At 37.7% G+C, this 23938-nt stretch overlaps 1 protein-coding gene across 7 annotated transcripts in view; it reads left to right on the plus strand.

Annotated features, from left to right (window-relative positions):
- Nucleotides 1-338: 338 nt before the first annotated feature.
- Nucleotides 339-23938, plus strand: part of slmapa (sarcolemma associated protein a) — a 100814-nt gene continuing 77214 nt past the window's right edge. For 6 of the 7 annotated variants that reach the window (XM_073876316.1, XM_073876315.1, XM_073876318.1 and 3 more), the window contains exon 1: nt 339-1818. In XM_073876316.1, coding sequence (XP_073732417.1) covers nt 1621-1818 — 198 coding nt within the window. In that variant the 5' untranslated portion in view covers nt 339-1620. The remainder of the gene's footprint in view (nt 1819-23938) is intronic. The other variant, XM_073876321.1, reaches the window with a different exon arrangement.

Consider the following 23938-nt stretch of genomic DNA (forward strand, 5'->3'; position numbering starts at 1 on the left):
TCAGGGCTTTGTGTCACACTTAATTTGTGATCTGTTTGGCTAAACAAATATATGTTTATTTTTCATGTATTCTTAAATGTGAGAAGAGTATATAATAAATAATGGATAGGAACTTTAAACTTTTATGAAAATACTAAAGCATAATATTCTCTACACAGCAAAGTGTTATATTAATATATATATTTTAATCTTTTTCAAAGTAATCATTAAAATGTTTTTATTAAGAACATCTATTTCCATTCCATGTGAACGACGTAATCTTATTCTCTGGAACGTCATTTGTTCATACAGAAGCCCCGCCTTCAATCGCTCGTCACAGCAGAGTTTCCGCCCCCTTTTTCAGTGGTGCGCGAGCCCCGCGGCGGTTTGTGGCCGGTCTGTGTGTGTGTGTGTGTATTTCTCTTCATGAGGGCGACTTCAGTCTCAATCATCCCTCACACAGATTTCCTCCGATTTTCTACGCTCCGTTGAGCGGAGACCTTCGTGGCTTGACGCGGGACCGTGTCACGGACTTTATTCCTAATTGACTTTCATTTTTGAGGATTTTTCGCGTCTCTCCGCGAGCTAAGCTAGTACCAGGCTCGTGAGCTAAAACTGGATTTGCGTAAATTCTCCGCTTACGAAAAGTTCAGTGGACCAAAAATACCATACTAATGACAAGTCTTGAACGGCTAAATCCACTCGAAAATTTCCATAAACTCTCTCCTGGTAGGGGCGGGTTGCAAAGAAGACGATAAAGGCCATCATTACCTCAGCGAAGCTAACGAGCTAATATGAAGTTAGCCAGCTAACGTTCGCGTAAGCAAGAAAACAACCACCGCGGTAGCCGTTTGTACATTTTCAATGTGAAGCTGTAAAGTTAATAGTGTGAAATTCATGTGTATTATTGTGTTACCTTAGTATTTAAGGCGTTTGGTTTCACGCTCAGTGTATTGGGGAGTGGTGGGTTGTTGATCTGTACTACTTGTATACTTCAGCTGAACCCACTCACGTTATTAACCTTCATTAGTGTTTAACGTTGACAGTAGTGCGGTCTGGTATTGTTGGGCTTGTTGACCAATCGTATATTTCTGAATACATTTGTAGATACCCCTGTCAAATGTATAGCCTCGTTTAATTAGGACAGGTTCACTGACCCAACAGGTTATCAATCTAATACAACCCTGTTCAAGTGGTTTGTTTCCTGATCAGGCCTATGGTTGTAACGGGGGATCGGGATGAATCGCGTGGGGATCGAGATCTAACAGCTCGCCTTGAACCGAGTTGTGGATTGTCATATGAAAAGAGAGATTTGTATGGAAGTGGGCAGCTTCACTTGACACAGTCTTGGGCTTTGTCGGGCATCATGGGGGTCTTGCAGGGGGGCATGAAGTCATCTACATAGTGTCTAATTTGAGTCTTAGGCGTTATGTAGTCGGTTTGGAGGGAGAATATTGTGTTTTCCTATAGTTGAGATATATATTTTTCTTAAAAATACTATGTACATTGGTCTCCGTCCCACGACCGATACAGGACACCTGTTACTAAATTAAAAATATAGAATAGCACCAATTGGTCAGTCTGGATCAAGAAACCCTGTCTTTCGTCTCTGGTTGGAGTAACACTCCCAAGCCATCCTCAATGCCTTCAGCGCTGGCCGTGTTCACCTGCCGCCCGAATTCACACCCGTTTCAGGAACGTCATGTCTACCTGGATGAGCCGGTCAAAATCGGGCGCTCCGTGGCCCGATGTCGCCCTGCGCAGAATAACGCCACGTTTGACTGCAAAGTGCTGTCCAGGAATCATGCTCTGGTGTGGTTCGACCACAAGACAGGAAAGGTAAGTCAGATGCTCTGCTGGTATTTTGCCATTATCAGCAGGCCGAACAGGTCGGGTTGGCTCATCTGTATGCTGCTTGTTTGACATGTATATGAAAAAATGCATTGAGTACTTTATGTTGGCGTCTGAACATGAGCTGTCTTGATTTACAAAGATTTTCCAGGTTTAGACATTCACTCAAAATTTTATCCAATTAGTTAACAAAATATCAATTTGTGTGAAATCAGCAAGTGGCAGTCTCTGTTTTAGGACTTAATTAACTTTTTTTTGAATAATTTTATGCTTTAAGTCAATGTATGAAGTCAGGTTATTTCATGTGTCCTGCAGAATAACCACAGGTGAAGATCATGATGTTAAAGAGATAGTAACACCCCAAAATAAAAATTCTGGCTGCGTCCGAAACCGTATACTGTACAGTACGTACTAAATGAGATACTGCCCGTTAAAACAGTAGGTAGGTACTGTATAGTAGGAGTATGAATGCGATTCGGACATACTACATCCGCCATGTTGATACATCACGTGACATACGTCATCATCACGTCATGTCATACCAGCGCGAAAACAGCCGCATCGCCGCTTTCAACTCTTCTTCTTTGTTGCATAACTCTGCTCCCAGGGCATCATGGGATAGTGAAGTGTCCATCGTATGCACGCTGCAAAATGTAACCGGAAGTAATAGGTCATTCGGGTACTTTTTTGCATACTGTTTTTGGAATACATGTATTCGGGCATACTACTCGCCTCGCCTACTGCTTTTTGCCTACTATATAGTATGGAAGTAGGCGGTTTCGGACACAGCATCTTTCATCATTTACTCACCTGTTGTTTTAAACCTCTATGAGTTTCTTTATTCTGCTGAGTACAAAAGATGTTTTAATTAATGATGGTAACCACACAGCTGACGGTACTCATTGACTTTCATAGTAGGAAAAACAAGCAGTATGGAAGGGTATGGGTCAAATGTGCAAAAAAAAATGTATCCAAATATCTTCTTTTGTACAGTAAGGGGCTAATCACACCAAACGCACTTTAAACGCTTGGAAACGCAAGGCGCTCGGCTCGCAAAAAACAGCGCACAAGCGCTCCCTGCCCATAAAATATCATTCAAAAAAGGCGCCTGCAACTGCCATAAACGCTTTCGGTGTGATTAGCCCCTAAACACTAACCCTTTAATCTTTATATCTGAGAACCACAAAGTGTCCAATTCTTTTTAATAGCACATGTACTAGATTATATTTATAATGCTAGTAAATTTATTTTTGGCTTGGGGTAAACATTTGATATTTTATTTTCTTAACGTTAGCATTCATACATACATTAATTGTATGGAGTACTTTTACTTTATTATAGCCACTGTATAAGGATACAGCCAAAGAAATGTACAAGGGGTATATGTTTTCTTATAAAAAATTATAATGTGATGTTTATGTGACAATAGACAGGCTCGGGTAATTGTTTGACATCTCAAGCAAGATAGAAAATAAGGCGATTGAGCATTTTTACAGCACAGATGAACCACTTGACACATCCCACGTCATGTTACTGAACTTGGCCTTATAAACTGTAGATAAACACTGCTGCTTCTCTGCTCCATGTGTTGATGTTGTCAGACTGAACCCAGTGGACTTTATGGCTTATAATTCCCTGCACAGCCATTGACAGTAAGTCTGGCTAATCCAGTGCATAAAATAATTGTCTGTCCTGTCCTCTATATGCTGGCATTTAGCATCCTGTTGCACGCGTTATGATCTCTCAAAACATCATGTAAGGAAAGAAAGAAAAAGAAAATATGCATTTGGTGGACGCTTTTATCAAAAAGCGACTTATAGTTCATTAAAAGGCATACAATTAATGTTCACAGTATGCTGTATTTTCTCGCTTGTAAGCTTATTCTTGCTTTTTAGCTTCAGCTCAGTGGTTCTTGAGAAAAAGTGGATTAGAGTGATTTTGTTTACAGCTAGTGGAATCACATCTTTATTTACTACATTTTAGTACATTTTTCATTGATACATTTTTTTGTTGATTTTGCCTGTGTATAAAGTTTTGTCTTAAAACACCTGGCATTTAAAAGGGGAAGTCTTTTATTGCATTAAGGTTTGGCATTATTCAGTTGTGAAATAACTGCAGCTATGCTTTCTAACTGTACTGTCATGTGGATTAAGGTGTGGTGTTTGAAATAAGGGAGTGCTGCATGCTACGAAATGAGGTGAGGCAATTAACCCTATAAGAGCAGTTTATTTTTACAAAAACTACATAACTAAAATGGTTAGTGAAAAATTGCTTTTAATGGACAACATATCAAAGTATCAGCTTGTTGTAGTTTTAGCATTAGGCAGTCAGAAAACAAGGGAATCCTAATTCAGTCCATTTCCCTTGGGGACTGGGATGTTATATAGAGCCACCCTTAGTGACCTTACGGGACTTGGCTCTTATTGACATGGTCACTGTCTGAATGAAATGCCAAAACGAAGCTATCTAAACTGGGCCAGCCAATAGTTGGTATCATGTGAAGTGGTGCCAGTATTACCACCTGTCCGCTGGTTTTGTGAATCTGTGGGCATTGCTGAAAAGGTGGCAAATGCAACTGCATGCCCGAGAATGTGTCCTGTGTTTATATCCATCAGTCAGAGCGGCAGATCTACTAATAGAGTGTCTGGATGACTGCTCTTAGGTGGGACACTGCTATTTATTCAAATGGATTTGGCAAAATGACACCCGTGAGAAGAAAGAAATGCATCCAGGATGATTTGTTTTTGCAGACTGAGCTTTCATCCTTTCAGACACATGTGCACACAATGTTTTAATGCTCATGTTTTTTGTTTAGGATAGCACTGATTATCAATGTAGTGTTCAGTTTTAGCTGATCTGAGTTTGTAAAGTCTTAACATGCAGTGTGGTAGGTGTCTTCACCTGGTGAAAGTAAGTTATTGTGACTAGGGCTGAACATTTTTGTTGACAAATATCTTTATTGTCGAGTAGTCGTTTGATTTCACTTAACCTAATGTAAGGGCCTGCAATGTCGTTATTTGACAGCTACGACGATGTAGCGCTAAAGTGTAATGCAGCCCTTACAAATTTGCGATAGAAGAAGATAATTTCATTCTGATTCTTTCACAAAACTGCAAACAAAGACTTAAAACTGCTTACCTTTCACGGGAGAACAACGTTTAAAGAGGAAATATCCTGGTGCAAGAGGTAACTTAAGTGTTCTCCCACTGGAGCTAAGTTAACTAGCAGTAAATCTCTTTTTTTTTTTTAGATAAATGAGAAAGCAGTACTACTAATAGTATTATATTAACAGTAATAATATAATGCTTAAACGTTATAATAAGGGTTCATGAATTAGAATGAACTTATTTTTACTTCAGTCTGAACAAATGCTGAGTTATTGCTTGTTAATAATGAAGAGTCATCATTAAGTACAACATGACATGTGGTTCCCACGAGTCCTTGAAATAATTAAAGGCCCTGGGAAGTTTTTGAAAATATAAATATATAGATACAGGTCATTGAAATTGCTTGAATCTATTTTATGCAAGAAGTTTTTTGGGGAAAAATCCCTATTATTCCCTGTGTAGTGTAGGATAATATCATAAAATTTCTTGACTTTTAAGCATACATGCTAAACTGTTCGCTTTAAATGCTTATATCTTCTGTATGAGAATATTGATTCATACCAAAATGCTTTTATGCATAGTTGTGTTTGACACATGAAAACGTCTCTGGTTACGTATGTAACTGTTGTTCCTGAAAAGGGAATGAGACGCTGCGTCTCCCTTGCCATACTTCCTGCGTCCTTGTAACGCCGTCTTTGGCAATATTTCAGATAGCGATATACTTCCCGCGTCACCATGTCTTTGTCATTAAGCCTCACCATTGGTTGAATTTGATATACACATTTAGACGCACTTGCCCCTGGAAGCATCCCCAAAGTGTCACTGCAGTGACGGAGCGAGAGTTCCCTCGAAAGTGAACTGTAACAATGTATCTTAAATAGGGATGCATATCAATTAATCGCGATTAATCTATAGCAGAATAAAAGTTTTTGTTTACATCATATATGTGTGTGTACTGTGTATAATAACTTTGTATAGTTAAATGCACACACATGCATGTATATATTTAAGCAATGTTTACATGTGTATATACATTTGTATATTTATGTATAATTTATATTATATTTAAATATAAATACTTAATATATAAATATATTTTCTTAAAATTATACATGCATGTGTGCATATTTATATATACATAATTATTATACACAGTTCACACACATATATGATGTAAACAAAAACTTTTATTCTGCTATAGATTAATCGCGATTAATTGATATGCATCCCTAATCTTAAAAGGTAACACGATGTAACCTTGCTCCCACTTGAAATGTGTCCCCACATTTGGTCCTTGAATTTAAGAGTATTGGACCTGGAAAGTCCTTGAAAGGTCCTTGAATTTGAAGTTAACTTAGGTGTTGGAACCCTGAAGACATGTTTTTTAGTTGTTAGTTAATCTATTAACTGTTTTCCCGCCAGGATTTTTCGTGATTTTCACAACAGTTGCCTCCCAGAAAATGCCCCACTTTAAATATATAAACATAAAATTTTGAATGAAAGACCCTCTGCTTTCAAAAAAAAAAAGGTTCATCCTACCTTCATCAGTTCTCAATTTATCACCTCTGAAATATGGTTAGGTTTCTTTATAAACACAAAATAATTCAATTTTTGTAAAGGACTTTTGGTAGGGATCAGATGAAGATGATTCTCAAAACTTAGACCGACATACACACTGAAAAAAATGATTCATTGAATTTAATCAATTTTTTTAGGTAAGTGGTTGCAATCAATTTATTTAAGCTACATTTAAACAAAAAAGATTAGTAACGTAAAATAAAATATAAAACTTTTGTTTAAATGTAGTTTAAACAAATTGATTGCAACCACTCACCTCAAAAAATTCATTAAATTCAATGAATCATTTTTTTTTCAGCTGTTTGCCCTAGGGCGATACTTCCAGGTTTTATAAGTTGCGGAATTGTGGAACTTTTGTCATTGTTATGTTTAATTATAAATATTTTGTCTGTAAGCTGCTTAGTTTTTGTTTAATATTTTTTTCTTAGAAAGCATTTGTGTGTAATTTGAGTTGGACAGAAATCCGAAAACTTAAGAGAATGACCTGCTCAAAGTTCATTAAAACAACTATTTTAAATGCTGCAGTGGTTTTCTTATTTATTTATTAGTTAGAATATGTATAACTTGATGTTTTAATTAATTGAAAAAGCTGAATAATCATTCAAAACTTACTCATTAGTCGTGGAAATAATCAACGATTAGTCGATAAATCGTTCTATTAATCGATAATCAAAGTAATCATTTCTTGCAGCCCTAATTGTGACCAAAAAAATGCCATGGTACTTTTAATATTATGCTTTAAACTAGGGGTGTGACGAGATCTCGTGCGACGAGATCTCGCGAGATTAAATATGTATCGCGAGATTAAGTGTGTCTCGCGAGATTTCTTGTGTAGGTGAATTTCTGGCCGTTTCTCAAATAAAAGACTGCATCCTTCGGAGGTCGCATTTTTAAACTGCATTTACTTCATAAAAACTGTCTTATTAGAGACTACTAACAATTATAAAGTTTACTAATAATTTAGTTAATCGCAAATTGTTGTAATATGCTCACGACTTGCGAATGTAATGCTCAGTTAATGATCTGAAATAAACCTTAATGACGTATGCAGCCTGCATATGCGACCTCCGGAGGATGCAGCTTTGTGTTTGACACTTTTAGGGGCCAGTTACACCAAAAGCGTTAATGGCAGTTGCAGGCGCCTTTTTTAAATGATATTCTATGGACATGGAGCGTTTGCGCGCTGTTTATGCGCGCTGAGCGCCATGCGGTTTTTGCCGGCGGCCGCAGCACGCGCCTTTTGAAGGAACGCTGAGAGCGGAGAAGCGCCCGAAGTCATTCGCGTCTTTCCATTGTCCACTCGAATGAGGGGAGATGCGGGCCTTACGTTGTGGTGAGGGAAGTTTACAGTTGCTTTGAAGAACCGGACTCCACTCGCTCACTCTCTCCTGCGTGTTTGTGCACCTCTCACCCTCAACCAAGGTCAGAGTAAGCGTCATCTTTTTAGAGTTTCTTCTAATATGACAGTTAACAGCAAAAGAGCGCAGTGCGTCGCGTCTTTTAAAAAAAGGCAGTGCGTCGCGCCTTGCGTTTCCAAGCGTTTAAAGCGTGGTTGGTGTAATTAGCCTCTTACAGGGCATGCATTATATTCTGTCTTTTACTGCATTTACTTTTTTGTTTGGGTTTCCAATAATGTTCGTTTGGGAGCTCGTATGAAGTCTGAGACGTATTGTGTTTGTCTGGTGATCAGTGTCAGATGTGAAGTCTCCGCAGATTAAACCATCACAGAGTTTACATGATTTAATGTCTGCATGTTCATTTCTATTATAAAGAAATGGACGTATATTAAATATTCAAATGGATTTAAACTGTTTGGCTAAAAAATAAGCGTTTCTCTCCGTCTAAAGTGAAAGTAAAGATAGCGTCCGCGAGACGAGTCAACTATCTCCCCCTGCAGGCATTTGTTATAATATATACATAATGCTTTTTATTTATAGACCACAAATGTAATGTGTTTGTTAATGTTATGTTGTTTAATGTAACTTGGTTTTAATACTTTATTTGAACCAATTATTATTGCATCTTCGTTATTATGTAATTTTAAAGGCTACTGCTCACTTGGGTCTATTTTTATTACCCAAAAATAACAAATTACGTCATTATCAGTTAGTAAAATAATTGTTAGGGCCAGTCCTTGATAAGTTAAAACATTTAAAAATAACATGATTTCAGTTTCTTATTCATTTATTTTATCATCGAGGGTTTCTTAAAAAGTGTAAAAATATCGTCTCGTCTCGTTCTCGTGAACCCAATCTCGTGTCTCGTCTCATCTCGTGGATTAAGTGTCTCGTCACACCCCTACTTTAAACTATGTTGTCTGTCTGTGTCTCAGTTTTGGGTAAATCTGGGTGGTTTATGCATTTCTAGATTTTCCTGGAGTGAGAAAAAAAATGATGTTGAAGGCTGATTTATACTTCTAGGGTGTTTGACATACCCCATAGAGAAGCTTCAGCAGTGATGGCGCCGGTAAATAGACTTATGTCATTTTTGCCCCCACCCGAAAAGCCAGATAGATTTCAGTTTAGATGAAATTATGTGCACATGGTTAAAAACGTCAAGCATTGCAGGGCTTTAAGCAAATAATTTTATATACTGTAAGTGGTTCAGGTTTTTACTTGCCCTGTCAAAATGTTCTTTTCAAAAGTCAAATATAATTGTATACATATACATTTGTATATGAAGTTTCACAATCCTCCACAATAGTTTCAGGTATATCAGGATTAAAGGTCACATTCTTCCTGATTCCATTTTTCAAACTTAAGTTAGTGTTAAACTTAAGTTCAAAGTTCACTGCCAAGCGATATATTTTCTTTAACAGAAGTCCCTTTTCAAAGCCAACAGTGAACGGCCGGTTTGCACTACTTCACATTGAATGACGTCAATAAAACTACTAAATTGATTACATGAATTGACATGAATACGTCAGTCAAATGGATTTGCTTAGCTAAGCTGGTAACGAATCACAACACACTAAACAAGCTACACAATCAGAACTCTTTAAGTATTTCTGAAGGAGGGACTTCATAGAACAAGGAAGACATCAGCCCGTTTTTAGGACCGTGAAAACATAAGTAAATTGTGTGAAAAATACTGAGTGTTTTTTACTCATTAAACATGAACACGTGTTATATTGCGCACTGTAAACACAACCAAAGCTTCAAAATACGCAGAAAGAACGGGACCTTTAACTGTGTATATCAAAGGAATCTTGTTGTAAGGAAGATAACATACCAATATTAAAGGTACAGCGGAAGATTTTCCCGAATTATTTAAAAGAACCGCCCCTTCACATTTTTAAAAAAAATGCACACGCGCAACACTCTACCTCCTCCCGAGAGGGAACGCCTGTTAAATGCGTGCACGAGACAGAGAGAGAGAGCATGCAGGTAGTTCTTCTCTTCGCTCTGTTTACAAGTTGCTGTCGGCATGTTTACCGTGTCTGCGCGGTTTGTGACTTGTGCCAGGGCTAGCATCGCTAATCATAGCTTACATCAACTTTTACTAGCAGTGATTTTAAATGGATTTCTCCAAATAGCATGACAAAATGTACCTTTCCAGTAAAAACTTCGCGCGGGAAGCCCAACCTGTCCTATTACCTCACGCCAACGTGTGAAATAGTCTCCCATAAACACTCTGGTCGTGTTTCTTTCTTCATAGTCCTTTCTCTTCTTGTCATACAATTCGTAATTTCGACCCTCAGACATTTTGAAAAAAAAAACACAGTGAGAAAGCTATAAATGGTTCAATAAATGGTTGAAACCGTAGCACAACACAAATATAGATAACATGCACGCTATGTGCTGTCGGCTTTTCTCATGAGCTTCAAGGTTTTGTTTATTGTAGTTGCTTGTTCCAACGAAAAAGGCTCTCGACTTGTCTGCTTTACCTGGAAACTGATGGCAAACTGCAAAACATCACAACATTTTTTTCATCGTGTTTTACCCAAGTTAAATCTCTGCTTTCAAGATGTAAAAAAATAAGTTTTCGTTTGGCCTCATAATATTATATAATACTGTTTATTGGCCCAAACGTCTGTGACGCTTGCCCCAGGCCACCGGGCAGACCTTTATGTTGAGCCCTGGATTGAAATGATGTAGCTATACAATATACATGGGTAATCATGAAAATGCAAAGGGTTAAGTGTGGAGTAGTGACATAAGATCTGGGCAGTCTGTTATCTGTTTGGCATGTGTGAAGCTTGTTCGATTTAGATAATGTTTAGTTTGTTTAACCAGCATAAAATGTAAGTTAACATCTGCTCAAAGACTAAATTAAAAGGGTTTCCCTTAAAATTGCTGACTTGAACTGTTAATTTTGGTTGTTGTTAAAATACCAGCTAGTCATATTGTGAATAATTTATTTCTTAAAGTACATCATGCTTTGGTTGTTTACATTTCCAGGATTACATTTCCCTGTCTGCTTTAAAGGAACAGTATGTAAGAAATTTATATCAATTAATCATAAAATGGACCTGATATGTCACTAGACATTAAGAAATAATTTTCATTTCAAATACTTATATCACTGACAACAGTTGTATGGCCAGGATATTGTCATTTAAAAAGTGGAGTTGCAGCCCTCAACTGATGTTTATGTTGTCATTTTGTGTATTGGCCACCAGTTGGGTGATTGCAGTACCAGTTTTAGCCACAAGTTTTGTTATTGCCATACCAGTTTTGGCCACAATCCTACATACTGTTCCTTTAAACCTGCCTTTATCTAATGCTGTGAAAACAGCAAAGATCATCTGTGTCCTCATTGGGTCTAATATTACTGATCAATCATTCCTTGCTTGGTCAAATGATATTGTCGCAGACAGTAAATAAAAAAAATATTGGTCCTCCTGCTTATTAACCCTTACGTAAATGTTCTCTGCTGTGTACGTGTAGCTTGTTGATTGTTTTTGACCTGCAGACTTAAAGAGATGTCAGAGTGTGTTGGAGTTTTTTTAATGGTTTTAAAACGTTGTTGTTTCCTGTCATCTATAGTCTTTCTCATTTGCTTCTAGCAGTTATTGCTTGAGACTGTTGCATATTTTTTGTCGGACTGTGAATTCTCTTGTATGGTTAAAATAGTCTGATGCCATTTGTGTCCCGTATTTACGGTCTGTTGTTATTAGAAGCGCCTTTAAGTCGGGGACAACTGGCAAACAGCTGACTTTAGCCACCAGAGCTCCCCACAACATCTTCCCGATATGAACTAACCCAGCACCTCATGGGGATTCACACACTAGTTCATGACCAACTGTACCGGACATACAACACGCTGTCTTCTTTCTTTTCAGCGTTAAGAAAAGCAAATGTTTGAAGATGCTTTGAAAAAGAACATGCTACAGTATTGTAATTTGTACAGTAAACTAGATATAGCATTGTGGCTCTTGGATGCAGATTTTAATTTGTTGGTCAAGGCATCAAAGATCTGTTTTCACAGGGCTTTTTCATGGTTCATGCTCTTGAACAAACGTTAAATCTTGGCATAAGATGTCACAGACGTAAAATACAAAGTCATAAATAATTTATTAACGGGTTCTTCACAGCACACTAAAGCTCTCAATGCTCTAATAAATGAACTGGGTAGATTTCCATTATGTTTATTTATACCGATAAAAACACAAAAAAATTAAGTCCTTCTAATTTTTCATAACACATTTTTTTTAAGCCCAGTGTTAAGCATTTTTATCCACGTGAACCTGACAAACCCTTTTGAGTCCCCCCCCCATACCCATCGCCAAGGACCATTTAATCACTTTTAAATTCTCTTCTTGGTTTCTAAGTTACTGTAAACACACACATTGATGTCCTTACATGTTGTTTTAATGTGGGACATCCCTTTTTATACATCTGTTATTTGCAAAGCATATATCTGCCATTGGGACCAGACCCTATTACTGCCCCTCTTGATTAACCTAAACTGTCCTATCGCGATGTACATAAAGTAAATGAATCATTATGGTAAACATTTCATAATTCATACTACATTTACTATTTGTAGATGATGGTAACGTACTCTAAATTATTAAAGGGATAATTCACCCATAAACTCTGTTGTTACGAAGCTGTATAAATTTCTTTGTTCTAATGAACACAAAGGAAGATATTTTGAGGAATGTTTGTAAACAAACCGTTCATGGGGCTCATGATTGGTTACAAACATTCCTCTGAATATCTTCCTTCCTTTTACATGCAGGTCTGTGCCCTTACATTTCGGTGTGCTTGTCTTATAAAATATGGCATAAAAATGTTGCCTTTTGTTTAATTTGATTTAGTTTTTTTTGTTTTAGTAGTTTAAGTTTCCATATTGTTTGAGTGACAGATTTTGGGAAAAAATGGCCAGGCTAGAAGAGAAACTGTAATCGGTATTCGACTAATGAACTGAAATCTTGTTAATGTATTTATACTGTCAGAAAAATGGGCAATTTTGATTCTAGACAAAGAAAACATTTAACTGTACGGTTAAAGGTACACAATAGGTTCTTAGGGTACAATTGTTTCGATACAAGTATCAGAAATGCGTCCAATTCCACAAAAATTCTGGCATCGGAATAAGCGAGTACTTGAACTCATGTACCGATCCGATACCATTTTTTTAAACAACCTGTTAATGCCCGCTATAGTTAACGTTAAAGCTAATGCTGCAAAGCGGAACTCATCTCTTCTTCTCTGCTCTGAAAACGTAAACACCAGGAAGTTGCCACAAGCAGCCACAGTTTAGAGCAGCGAAGAAAAAAAACGTGCAACCTTATATCCGCTGTTTGTCAGTATTTTAGACGAATAAAACGTCGACATGTCTCTCATGCCATGCTGCATGTTCAGTGTGTTGCAATAGTATTGATAACTTTAAAGCGTCACCCTGAAGAACATGATGGTTACACTCAATTCTCTTATTTCACTACATTGTGGCTACACTAAGTGTTTTTAGAGGACCCTTTATGTGCTTTTGTATTTAAAATTGTACAAAAAAATGTTTCTGGACTGTAACAGCTATATATACAGATGCATCGGATCGGTACTCTGTATCGGCTGATACCCTGAGCCCAGGTATCGGAATTGGTATCGGGAAGTAGGGGTCGGCGATATGACCAAAATCTTCTATCACGATAGGATTAATTTTATATCATGATAACGACATGTATCACGGTAGAGGTTTTTTATGTTTTAATAAGGTTTAAATCTTCAATACCATAATGTTCATAATTCTCACAAAAAACATTAACAAGCATAGAAAAAAGATAAAAACAAACAAAACTCAAGCTCTCTGAAGATAAACAGTCAATGATATAAGAATGATAATTAATAAATAATTAAGCATGTATGTATTAGGCCTATATATATTTTTATTTAAGATAGAAAAGTGATTTAATCATGAGCAGTGAGAGATTTTCTCTCAATGCTGTTTGATTAACACGAGTGACAGACAGGAGCAAAATTAGGTAACTTCCCCTTTAAGACCAAAGTCCGGATCCAATACACTGTTACACATGCGCTTTCTCTTAAGACCTAACTGGTCGTGTTTATGAGGATGCTTGCAAACACGGGAATTTGTATTTAAGGCCAATAAAGTGGAAAAATGCTCACAAGCTTAATGAGCAGCGGTCGTCCGCTCCTGACACACAGAAAGAACGCACACATCTGTGTTTCAATGGAATAAAATAACTTTTTTTAAAGCTGCAGTGCTTAAATACGTGTACAAAGTTACATTTTCGTGACCACGCGCACTGGAGCGTGACGTGGGCGCTTAACCTTGATAGAAATCTCTACCGGTTGACAAATTTCTACCGGTTAATTGTGTCTACCGGTTTATCGCCCACCCCTATCGGGAAGAGAAAATTGGTATCTAAACATTTCTTTATTATTTATTATTTACCCAAAACAAGTTATAAACAGTACAAAACAGAACCCTTAGGGTACTACCCTAGTAACAGCCAGTTCTACCTTACAAAACTGATATTTTTTTGGCAGTATGTATATTGACTCCTGATTGACTCAATATGTACAATATATCGTTCATCATTTTGCAACTTAAAACGTCTTCATAATGCAGGGAAAGGGACTCCTTTTGTGAGATGACATCAGTGGAGCTTTTCAGGGAAAGATTTTGGACTCCATCCAGATGTTGAGTCAATCTGTAGCTGGTCGTGCGTTTCCCAAATCCCAAAGGGGTCTGACTGACAGTTCAGAGAAAACAGGATGTCTTTTTAGTAAGGTTGTTACTAGTAAGGTCACTTGCTTCTAATAGTGTCCATTGTCCAAAAAGTCTACACAACTTTCGAGGATTAAGGTTAAGGTTGCTTTAATGCCTGACGTGCTGATAAATAACCAGGGTTTACTGGGTTAGTGTCGTGGCTACTGTTAGACTGTTTTAAACTGGCTTTGACTGTAAGGGATAATTTCTTTAGCCAAGCTTTTCGGCTCTCCTGGGATGGAGCTTTCTTTTGGTAAGAGTGATATAACTGTAGTTACTTTTGTGGTTAAACTCAGCTTTCCTTTAAAAGACAAGTTTTGAGAGTCTCGACACTCATTTTAGAAAGTTGTTCTTACAGAATAAATCCTTAGGCTTTGGCTATGATAGATGTTGAGTTTTGTACTGTTTAGATTAGAATTGCTATGTACAAACAATCATAATTTTACTGGTGCTCTCTGTATGCCTGTTTAGAGACAGAATAAAGCCAAACCCGTGAATCTGTGTTAAAAGTAAAAACAAATGTATAGATTTTAAAAATTTAAAATGGTATATTTTTGGTAGAAAGCAATGTTGTGTCATTGTGAATTTTTTTCCTATTAGTTATAAATTAACTTGGTTGTTTGATGCAAATTTGTCCATTGATAAAACAAATTGTATGTTTACATGTATGTTATTTGGATGTTTATATCTTTGGTTTTTAAAGAGTTATTGTTTTAAAGAAAATAGCGGTTTACTGTTTCTAAATAAAACACAATTGGTGCTTGCCTGTGCAACTCTCAGTGATGGATGCTAGGTTTTGTAGGTGGTTGTTACGGTGTTATACATAATGCTGTTAATGTACATGGATGCAACATTAGCAGCTGTTTCTATAGGCCATTATACGCTAGTCATTTAAACGATCCATGTCAGTATGTAAGCCAGTGCTGCCAAGTCTGCGTTTGCTGTGGAATCATATTACTTTAAAACTTTTGACCCAGATTGTTTTTCCTGTGGGTTAAATATAGAAGGATTATGTTCATCGACTGTCAAATATTGTATTATTTATGAAACAAAAGTTTACACGCATATTATTTGGGATTATATATCTCTGCAGGATTGATGACCTGATGTGAGTGTTGTCTGCATCGGTGCCGTTCAAAAGTGTTGGACGTGTCTACTTGGGGTGTAATGATACATCAATATGGATCGATACATTGACTATATTTCAAACGATACAATGCATCCATCCCACTCATAAAATATCGTTATAAGGTACCTTCATTTTGACAATCTCTCATTCATACGCGTTTCCGCCAAAGCACGCATTTTCCTCCCACTTCAGACTCGGCCTGTAAGTTAACTCCTGTTACCATTGCATTGTAACCGAATCTTTCAAACATGGTAAAGAGCATCACATTTCCAGCTGATATCAGAGGTATTCAGGCCAATCACAACGTACAGATTAGCTGGCCAATCAGGGACACAGAGCTTTTCAAATTGATGAGTTTTATTAAAAATCCGTGTGCTTCAGGAAGAGAGTGAATTGTAGAGCTACAAAAATGTACGGCATGTGGAAAAAATGTGTTTTTTGAACCATAAACCACACAAACACAATGTATTATATCAAATATGCAAAATAATGTTGTTTTTTAGCAATGAAATTGCTACCTCAGTGATTGTCACTATTGCACATTTTGGCACAAAATACTATAAGCTTGATTTTATGTGACCTTTTGCCCCTTATTATTTATTTTTCTTTATTTAAAACCTTTTTTGTTAGTTTGTTGCTGTAAATGTTCCAATTGGGACAGAGATTGTGCCATTTTTAAAGAGCTTAATCAAACGTTAATAGTATATATTTTGGTTGCATTTGTTAGCTATCAAACATGTAACTGCTTAACTAGGCACATAATATAAAATATCGATAAATTAACCAGCTTGAATCGATCCGTAATTGCACCGAATACGTATTTGTTATATCGCAAAGTTGGTGGAGAAAATCGATATTGTATCGCATCTTAATGAACTGTCCGATTTACACCCCTAGTGTCTACGTGATGCATCGATGTATACATATCTACGGCTTACCGGTCCATCGCTATCATAATATTGTGGTTCTTAGTAGGGGTGCTCCGATCAATGCCGATATCCACTAAAAATACGTGTCCGGTCACTATTCTGAATCGGACAGCGATCTTATTCACTGCTATTTAATCTACTACGGCTTTCGATCAGTATGTCCTTATCAATCTAAAATCGCAGTTAGTTTGAATCGTTTATAACTCGGGATGCACGATATATTGGCCGACATATCGTTATCGGCCGATAACTGCTTATTTTTGATATTATCGGTTATCGGTCTGATAGCAAAATTAGGCCGATAAATGAAAGCCGATAAATGATGGATTATTTTGGTTTGTTGAACCACTTCACTTGCTCATTGCTGGCCATGTGGAGTTTTGATTGGTGCTTTCTGTGACATAGCACGAAGATGACACGTGTTGCGGGCTTAAGAAGAGTATGCTAGGCTAGCACAAAGACAAGATGTCCGCGGTCTGGGAGTTTTTTATTGTGAAAATAATATGAATATTTATCGGCCTATATATATCGGTTATCGGCCCTCAAATATAAAGAGTTATCGGTATCGGCCAAAATTTCCATATAGGTGCATCCCTATTTATAACAATAATCATCGTCAAACATAATCATTAAAACATATTCTTTATTATCATGAAAATACCTGAAAAGGTTTGAAGAACAGCAATATAAATATATCCTTAAGCCATTTCCTGGAGCTGCGTGTCATAGCTGCGTGTGTATTGTTCTTCGTCTACAGCGCATTTTAAGTTTCTGGACGAGAGCGCCCCCTGGCTTTTGGATGTAGCGGCATTTCACCGTAATTCATTAAGAAGTATAGCAAGCATTATCGACCGATCGATCGGAGCATCCCTTGTTCTTAAATACAACTAGGGTCCCTCCTTCCATAGGATAGTTTTGCTCTGCCCTGTGAAAGCAAAATCCATCCGTGTGTGACTTAGAAACATATTTATTGAACTCTGCTTTTAAATGTTCAAACTTTATCTTTAATCTGACTGCACTCTTACAAACGAACTAAAGTAAAAATATACTTTTCTTCCAGTTGATGTTCCTCCTTTCATGTCATGGTCTCCTCTTCTTTTAATTACAAGTCTGCGAAGTGTTAATTGCACAAATCTCCTCAGCACTTATTTGCATGGGCTAATTCTGTCTTTCTGTTCCGCTTATGTAAAACCTGCACTCAAAATAGTTCCCCTGTATTTGCCTACACGCATTTACTGGGGCATTATTGGACATGGATTGTAAACAAAAAGATAAGTTTAGGGTAAATTATGTCGTTCACACTTATCAGGGATACTGGCGCCTGTTTGAGATGTGTTGAATGAACTTGGGATTTTGCTTGGACCATTATAGGCTGAAGAAGCTGGTATCAGGCTGCTTGTGGAATGCTAATGTGCTCTTTGAGGATAAATCCCTGACATCAAAATTAGCTCCCTCTCTCTCTCACATACAAATACAGACTCACTCCAGCACATTCGCACCCCATGTGCAGTAGGCACATGACAGTAGCTGTGACTTAGCTCACAGATGCAGGTGCTTTAGCGATATTTTTCTTGCATATTTAATGAATATGCCGGCTGTTGATGACTGAAGGGGGCCAGTAACCTCGCTCATCCGCCATCACTTGACACTTTCACACACAGCAGTTTTTATAATTATAACTAAAGAAACCTCCTGCTCTACCACTGAGACCTCAACAGGCAAAGCAGCCGTTAGAGGAAATTGACCGTCATATGCTGTGTCATTATAGTATATGCCAAAGATAGTATTCCTTTTAATATTGCTGGTAAAACCAAGTATTACATGTTACAGACATCAAGTATTACATGTTACATGTTAAAACGCTTTGGATGGCCATTGGTCTATGAAAGCGCTATATAAATGCAGTCCATTTACAATCTTCTACATCAACAGGCATAATTTGTGTCCCTGCCTATAAAAACCCAGCTAAAGTCATTTTTGTTGGGGGGGGCAATGTGATGAGTCAATGTAAGCCCACAGGTTCTGAACTGGTGTCACCCGACAGACATCCAGAGAGCTGAGATCTAAGATCACATAAAATTTTAGACCCTAAACATGCTTTTAGATTAAGGAAGAGGATACATTTTCAGTGCGAGCTGTGTTGGTTTGTAAGCATTTTCTCACGCAACCTTCATCTTAGTTTAATGAGGGACGTATTTATTCATCATGTGGCTTAACCTGATGAACGTGTTAACACTGATGCACTCTTTGTGATGATGTGGGATGCTGGTGTGTTGTCATTATGGCTTTTCCTGTTGGGTGGAAGAAAGAATGTCACTCATAGTCTTGTATTTGACAGTGAGTCTATTCATCTGCCTGAGCCTGGAAATTCAACTCCATTCTGAAATTTACCAATCACAAAGTAAAAAAAAAACAAGGAAACAATTTGTTTTGTGTCTGTACTACTAGTTCTCTGTAATTGGGGCAGTCATGGACTAATGGTTAGAGAGTCAGACTTGTAACCCCCGTCTTGCCGGTTCACGTCTCACGGCCCTTGAGCAGGGCATCTACTTGGGCGTTCACACCAGCTGCGGTAGTTGATGTGCACGTAAATTTGCGTCATTGGAGGGGCTTTTGCGACTCCGTTCACTCCTTGTAATCACGTCACTACTAGAGCAATCTCCTGATTGGCCTTCCGCGCGTTTTGCATCTTTGGCACCGCGCCGCAGGATGCCTATTCACGTCTTTGCTTTGACTTGACATGTAAATCACTCGTGCTTGCCGCCTCTTCCGCATCTGGTGTGAATGCCACATTAGAGGTCTTCTCAGGTCTAAAGAAATGTCCCTGGACCGAAATAACCCGAATCACTTTTTGTCTGAACCTGACGTGCATTAATCAGGCATGAAAATCCCTCACCTTTCGGCGAAATTCGCCGTTTTGAATCCAAAAAAGGTGACCCACGTGAATCATGTAGATTCGATGAGAAAACATTTTTGGGGGGTAGGGGGGGTATGCGCGCGTTGTAGGGCTGCACGATTCGGAGAAAAAATCTAATTGCGATTTTTCTGATCAAAATTGCGATTCGCGATTTAAAGTGCGATTCATTAGTATATAATAAAAGAGGTACATCCAGGTTTGTTGTGGTGGTTTTAATAGCACCAAAGAAAGATGCTGTGCTACTGTTTTTAAAACCTCTTAAACATTGTACCAAGTTGTCTGCAGGACTTTGCTATTCTGCAGACAAACTTTTTTTTAATCTAAGAACATTAAAAAAAATACAATTTAAAATTTTTTTTTTTTTTGAAAGTTTTATTTAAAATAACATATAGGCCAATGTATTTTGGCTGTCACTACAACAATGCATCTGACAAGCAAATGTTTAGTTTTTCTTTTAATCATAAGACTATACTCATCTTGTTTTACTTTTCAGGCATCTGTAATAAATGTAAATATATTAGTTATTAGAATCTATGATTTAACATAAGCAAAAAATACAAATAAAGACTGCACAGTCCTCACTGTAGGATTTTAAATGTGGAGCTGCAGAAGCTTGTTCAGTTAAGAGTAAGGAGTGATTTTAATTTTTGGTGTGTAATAAACATTTCTGACACAGAAAGCACCAGGTTACTGTCACTTTAAGACACAAGACAGCTAAACGGCTCTGCTTCAATATAGCCTACTGATAAACATCCAGCTGTTTATGTTCACTTAGACAAGAAAGAAAACTTAAGTTTAGTGATCACGCGTGTGCTGACTGCTCTCTGTGTGCGCGCTTCATGAACCCTCATGCCTGTAAATATTCAAAGCGGTGCAGATGTGCGCGTGCAAGAAAGTATAATGTACCTGTTTTGTCTGCTGTGTTCCGGGCTTTAATGAAACCTGCTAATAGTCTGATGAGGCGTTTGTCATTATTTGCGATGCATGACGAGAAACGGACGTATATACACCTTTCTTTAAGTCCAACATTACACAAAACGGAAATGTTTTCGCGCATTTCTGTCCTTTCATTTGCCGGTTAATGAGTTATAATGCGTTTTTAAAATGACTGAATCCAAAATCTGCCAACTTCATGACATTCCGCGTTGTGCAGTTAATTCCATTTGTATGCATTTCGCGATTCTGTCCGTGTTTTCCGCATCGCGGAAATCATATGGCCGTACACTTTGTTGAGGAGTTGAACTGCTGCTCGCGCTCATGTTTTCCAAATGGTGTGATGACGTGTAGTCAGCGCCTCAGTGTTCATGCACTCTATTGGTCTAAACTGCATCAAACGTAAAATGCGCATGAAGCGAACTGTCAAAAACTGCGTACTAGATGATTGTTATATTTAATAGTTTTGAATCGAAATAATCGCATTTCTTGCGATTCGAAAATCGCATCCATTCACATCGCGATTTCGGTTTAAAAACGATTAATCGTGCAGCCCTAGCGCGTTGTTTGAAGACGCGCCCTTCGCCGTCATCCAAACATGTATCCCAGACATTAGATTTGTTTGAGTTCATGCTTCGTTGCAAAACCCGACAGGCAGGCAGGTGACATCAAAGTATCACGAGAGTGAATCGAGAAGCCATAAGGAAGTCTGCTTTCGAACAGCTCTCGCGCTACTGTGATGTCATCCGCATTTCTGTGTTCTTCGTCATACAAGCTTGTTAAAGATGCGAAGAGTGACTGCATTCGGGACGTAAAGTCAACACAAAACGCTGTAAAACTATCATTGTAGAATTCTAATGCGTCAATCAATTAAAACAACACATCTACACAGACTGACACTGCAAAGTGACCTAAAATATTTTTGTTGGAATGGATTGGAACGAATTATGGACGTACTCCTCGCTTGTAAGACACATTGGTCTACTAGTCTACGGCTGTAAGTACTTAAATGTAAATATGGTGAAACTGCAAAATATTGCATGAAATGCTGTAATAAGAACATACTGTTACTAATACAGTTCATAAGAAAGTTTACCGTTTACAGTAACATTTAAGCGATTTTAGACTATTTGAGCAACAAAGATGCTAAAGTGAACTGTTTTCATTGCGCATACGCGCACAAACTCAAAAATCACGCAAACGCATATTTTTTTTGGCTTGACAGGAGATATACGTACAAACTATATTGTAATACCACAGTCTCTGCAAGTATTCTCATAAAAACAGTCGTTTATTATAAGTGAGAAGTTGATCATGTGTCAGTGTATAGATCGCTTCTCCGTTGTTAAAGGGACAGTTCGTCTCATAAGAAATGCTTATGTTTGAGTCATAATGTTAATCAAACTACAAAAGACAAAAGGAAATCACTTTTATAGCTTTAAAAAGATTAATTATATTTAATTTATAGTATGAAAACAGTGTTATGTTAATTTGATACTGTTTTTCTACCTAATCAATGATGTTAGATCTTACTTTATTTGTAACTTTGTTCTTTTCTATTGTAATCAGGGTTGTAATGTCTTGATTTGTTCTTATTTTATTTTCCCACATCACTTTTTTGCTTATCTGAAAATTATTCAACCCATGACTCAAAAACCATAATGTAATTCATTTAACCAGTACTATATTGTAAAATTAAGTCATTTTAAATTAGATGTAGGCCTTCAGGTCCACCCTATTGCAAAACCAACTTAAAATTGTATGGCCTTATGACTGATGGTCTGATTATGGCAAAATAAAATTATTGCAGATGTAAAATAGTACGGTAATTCTACTTGTTACAGCTTTCCACATTTATCAACCCATTTAATTAAATATGGTTTCTGTTACTAGTCAAATGTTTACATTTTAAATCTAAATTGTCCGTCAGAATTAAATAATTGAAATAATGGTCATGTATGTTATGGTGGGAATTTTGTTTCTGCGCACGTGGAGGGATGTTGAGTTCCTTCCTTCTTTTTTGTCCTTGACCATTCACATGCCTGAAGAATAAATAAGTTAAGTTACAGCATGTTCCCTAATGAGCCCATAATATTTATTCTGGGGGGGTCCTCCCACCTCGCGGCCACATCGCCCCTCGAGCGCCCTTCTCACCTTTTTCACCCCTGACCCGTTTTCATGCCTGATTAATAATAAAAAATAAAAAACAAAAAAATTAGACCCGAGTCCAAGCCGACACAGTGGCAATTTTTTTAAACCCAACTAGACCTGAATGTAAATGTCACCGCAGCCCTGCAAGCACCAGTCAGACTAAAAGAAACCCTGGTGGCCTCGCAACCAATTTGGCCCGCTGCTCCGTTTTCATTTGTTATCTGATGACGACACCAAGAAAACCTCTTAAATGCACATACAAAATTGATTGACAGGTCTGGCTTAACGAAAATACCCCAACCGCCAGCCACACGATGTCGCAAGCACTCTTGGCAAACTCTGCACATACCCAAGATAGTTTGGGTCTTCTCAAGTCTGTTCAGCAACAGCACATTTATTTTAAATTACCAGAGGCAGCTAATATTATACCCGACCCGTGTTCGATGCAAATGTAAAACTTTGCCTTTGGTCTTTTGTCCGACATCTGGTTTTCAGATCTAAGACGTGGACTCTCGAAGACCCCTAGAGTGCACCTGTTCGCCATTGCTCCTCGGGCACTGCAGTGATAGCTGCCCATTGCTCTGGGTGTGTTCACTGCTAACAGGATGGGTTAACTGCAGAGGTCACTTTCAAAGTATGGGTTACAATTCAATAGTCATTATGCCACTTCACTTAATTTAACCAAGTAAATTAAGCTAACTATTTGAATGAAAAATAGCAAAAAAGCATCTTTCTTGGACACCTTAAAATGCCTCGGACACTTTAAACTGCCGACATAAAGTGTGCACATCTGTCACGGTACACTGGTTGCTATTTGATCTATTTATTATAAATTTGTTTGGTTTTACTTATTCAGCCGTACTCTTTATTTGATATCTTCAGCTGAATTGCTTGGGTTGCTGAACTTTCGGTGCACCCCTACAGATTGGTACTACAGGACAAGTTTAGTTCCTAAACCACACTAGAGGTCTTCACATTTCCACTTAGATCCGAAAACCCAAGGTCTGACCCGAGACCCACATGTCGGTTGGTGCCGTTTACATTCGGGTCCAGTCGGGTTAAAAAAATCCCACTGGTTCGGGTCGGACTCAAGTCTAATTTTCTCGGGTTTGCCTCGCGTTAGGTCTTTCTTTAAAAAAAATAATTTATGCACGTCGTGTTCGGGTATAAAGTGATTCGGGTC

The sequence above is a fragment of the Misgurnus anguillicaudatus genome, chromosome 14 (genome assembly GCF_027580225.2).
Source record: "Misgurnus anguillicaudatus chromosome 14, ASM2758022v2, whole genome shotgun sequence".
Taxonomy (NCBI): domain Eukaryota; kingdom Metazoa; phylum Chordata; class Actinopteri; order Cypriniformes; family Cobitidae; genus Misgurnus; species Misgurnus anguillicaudatus.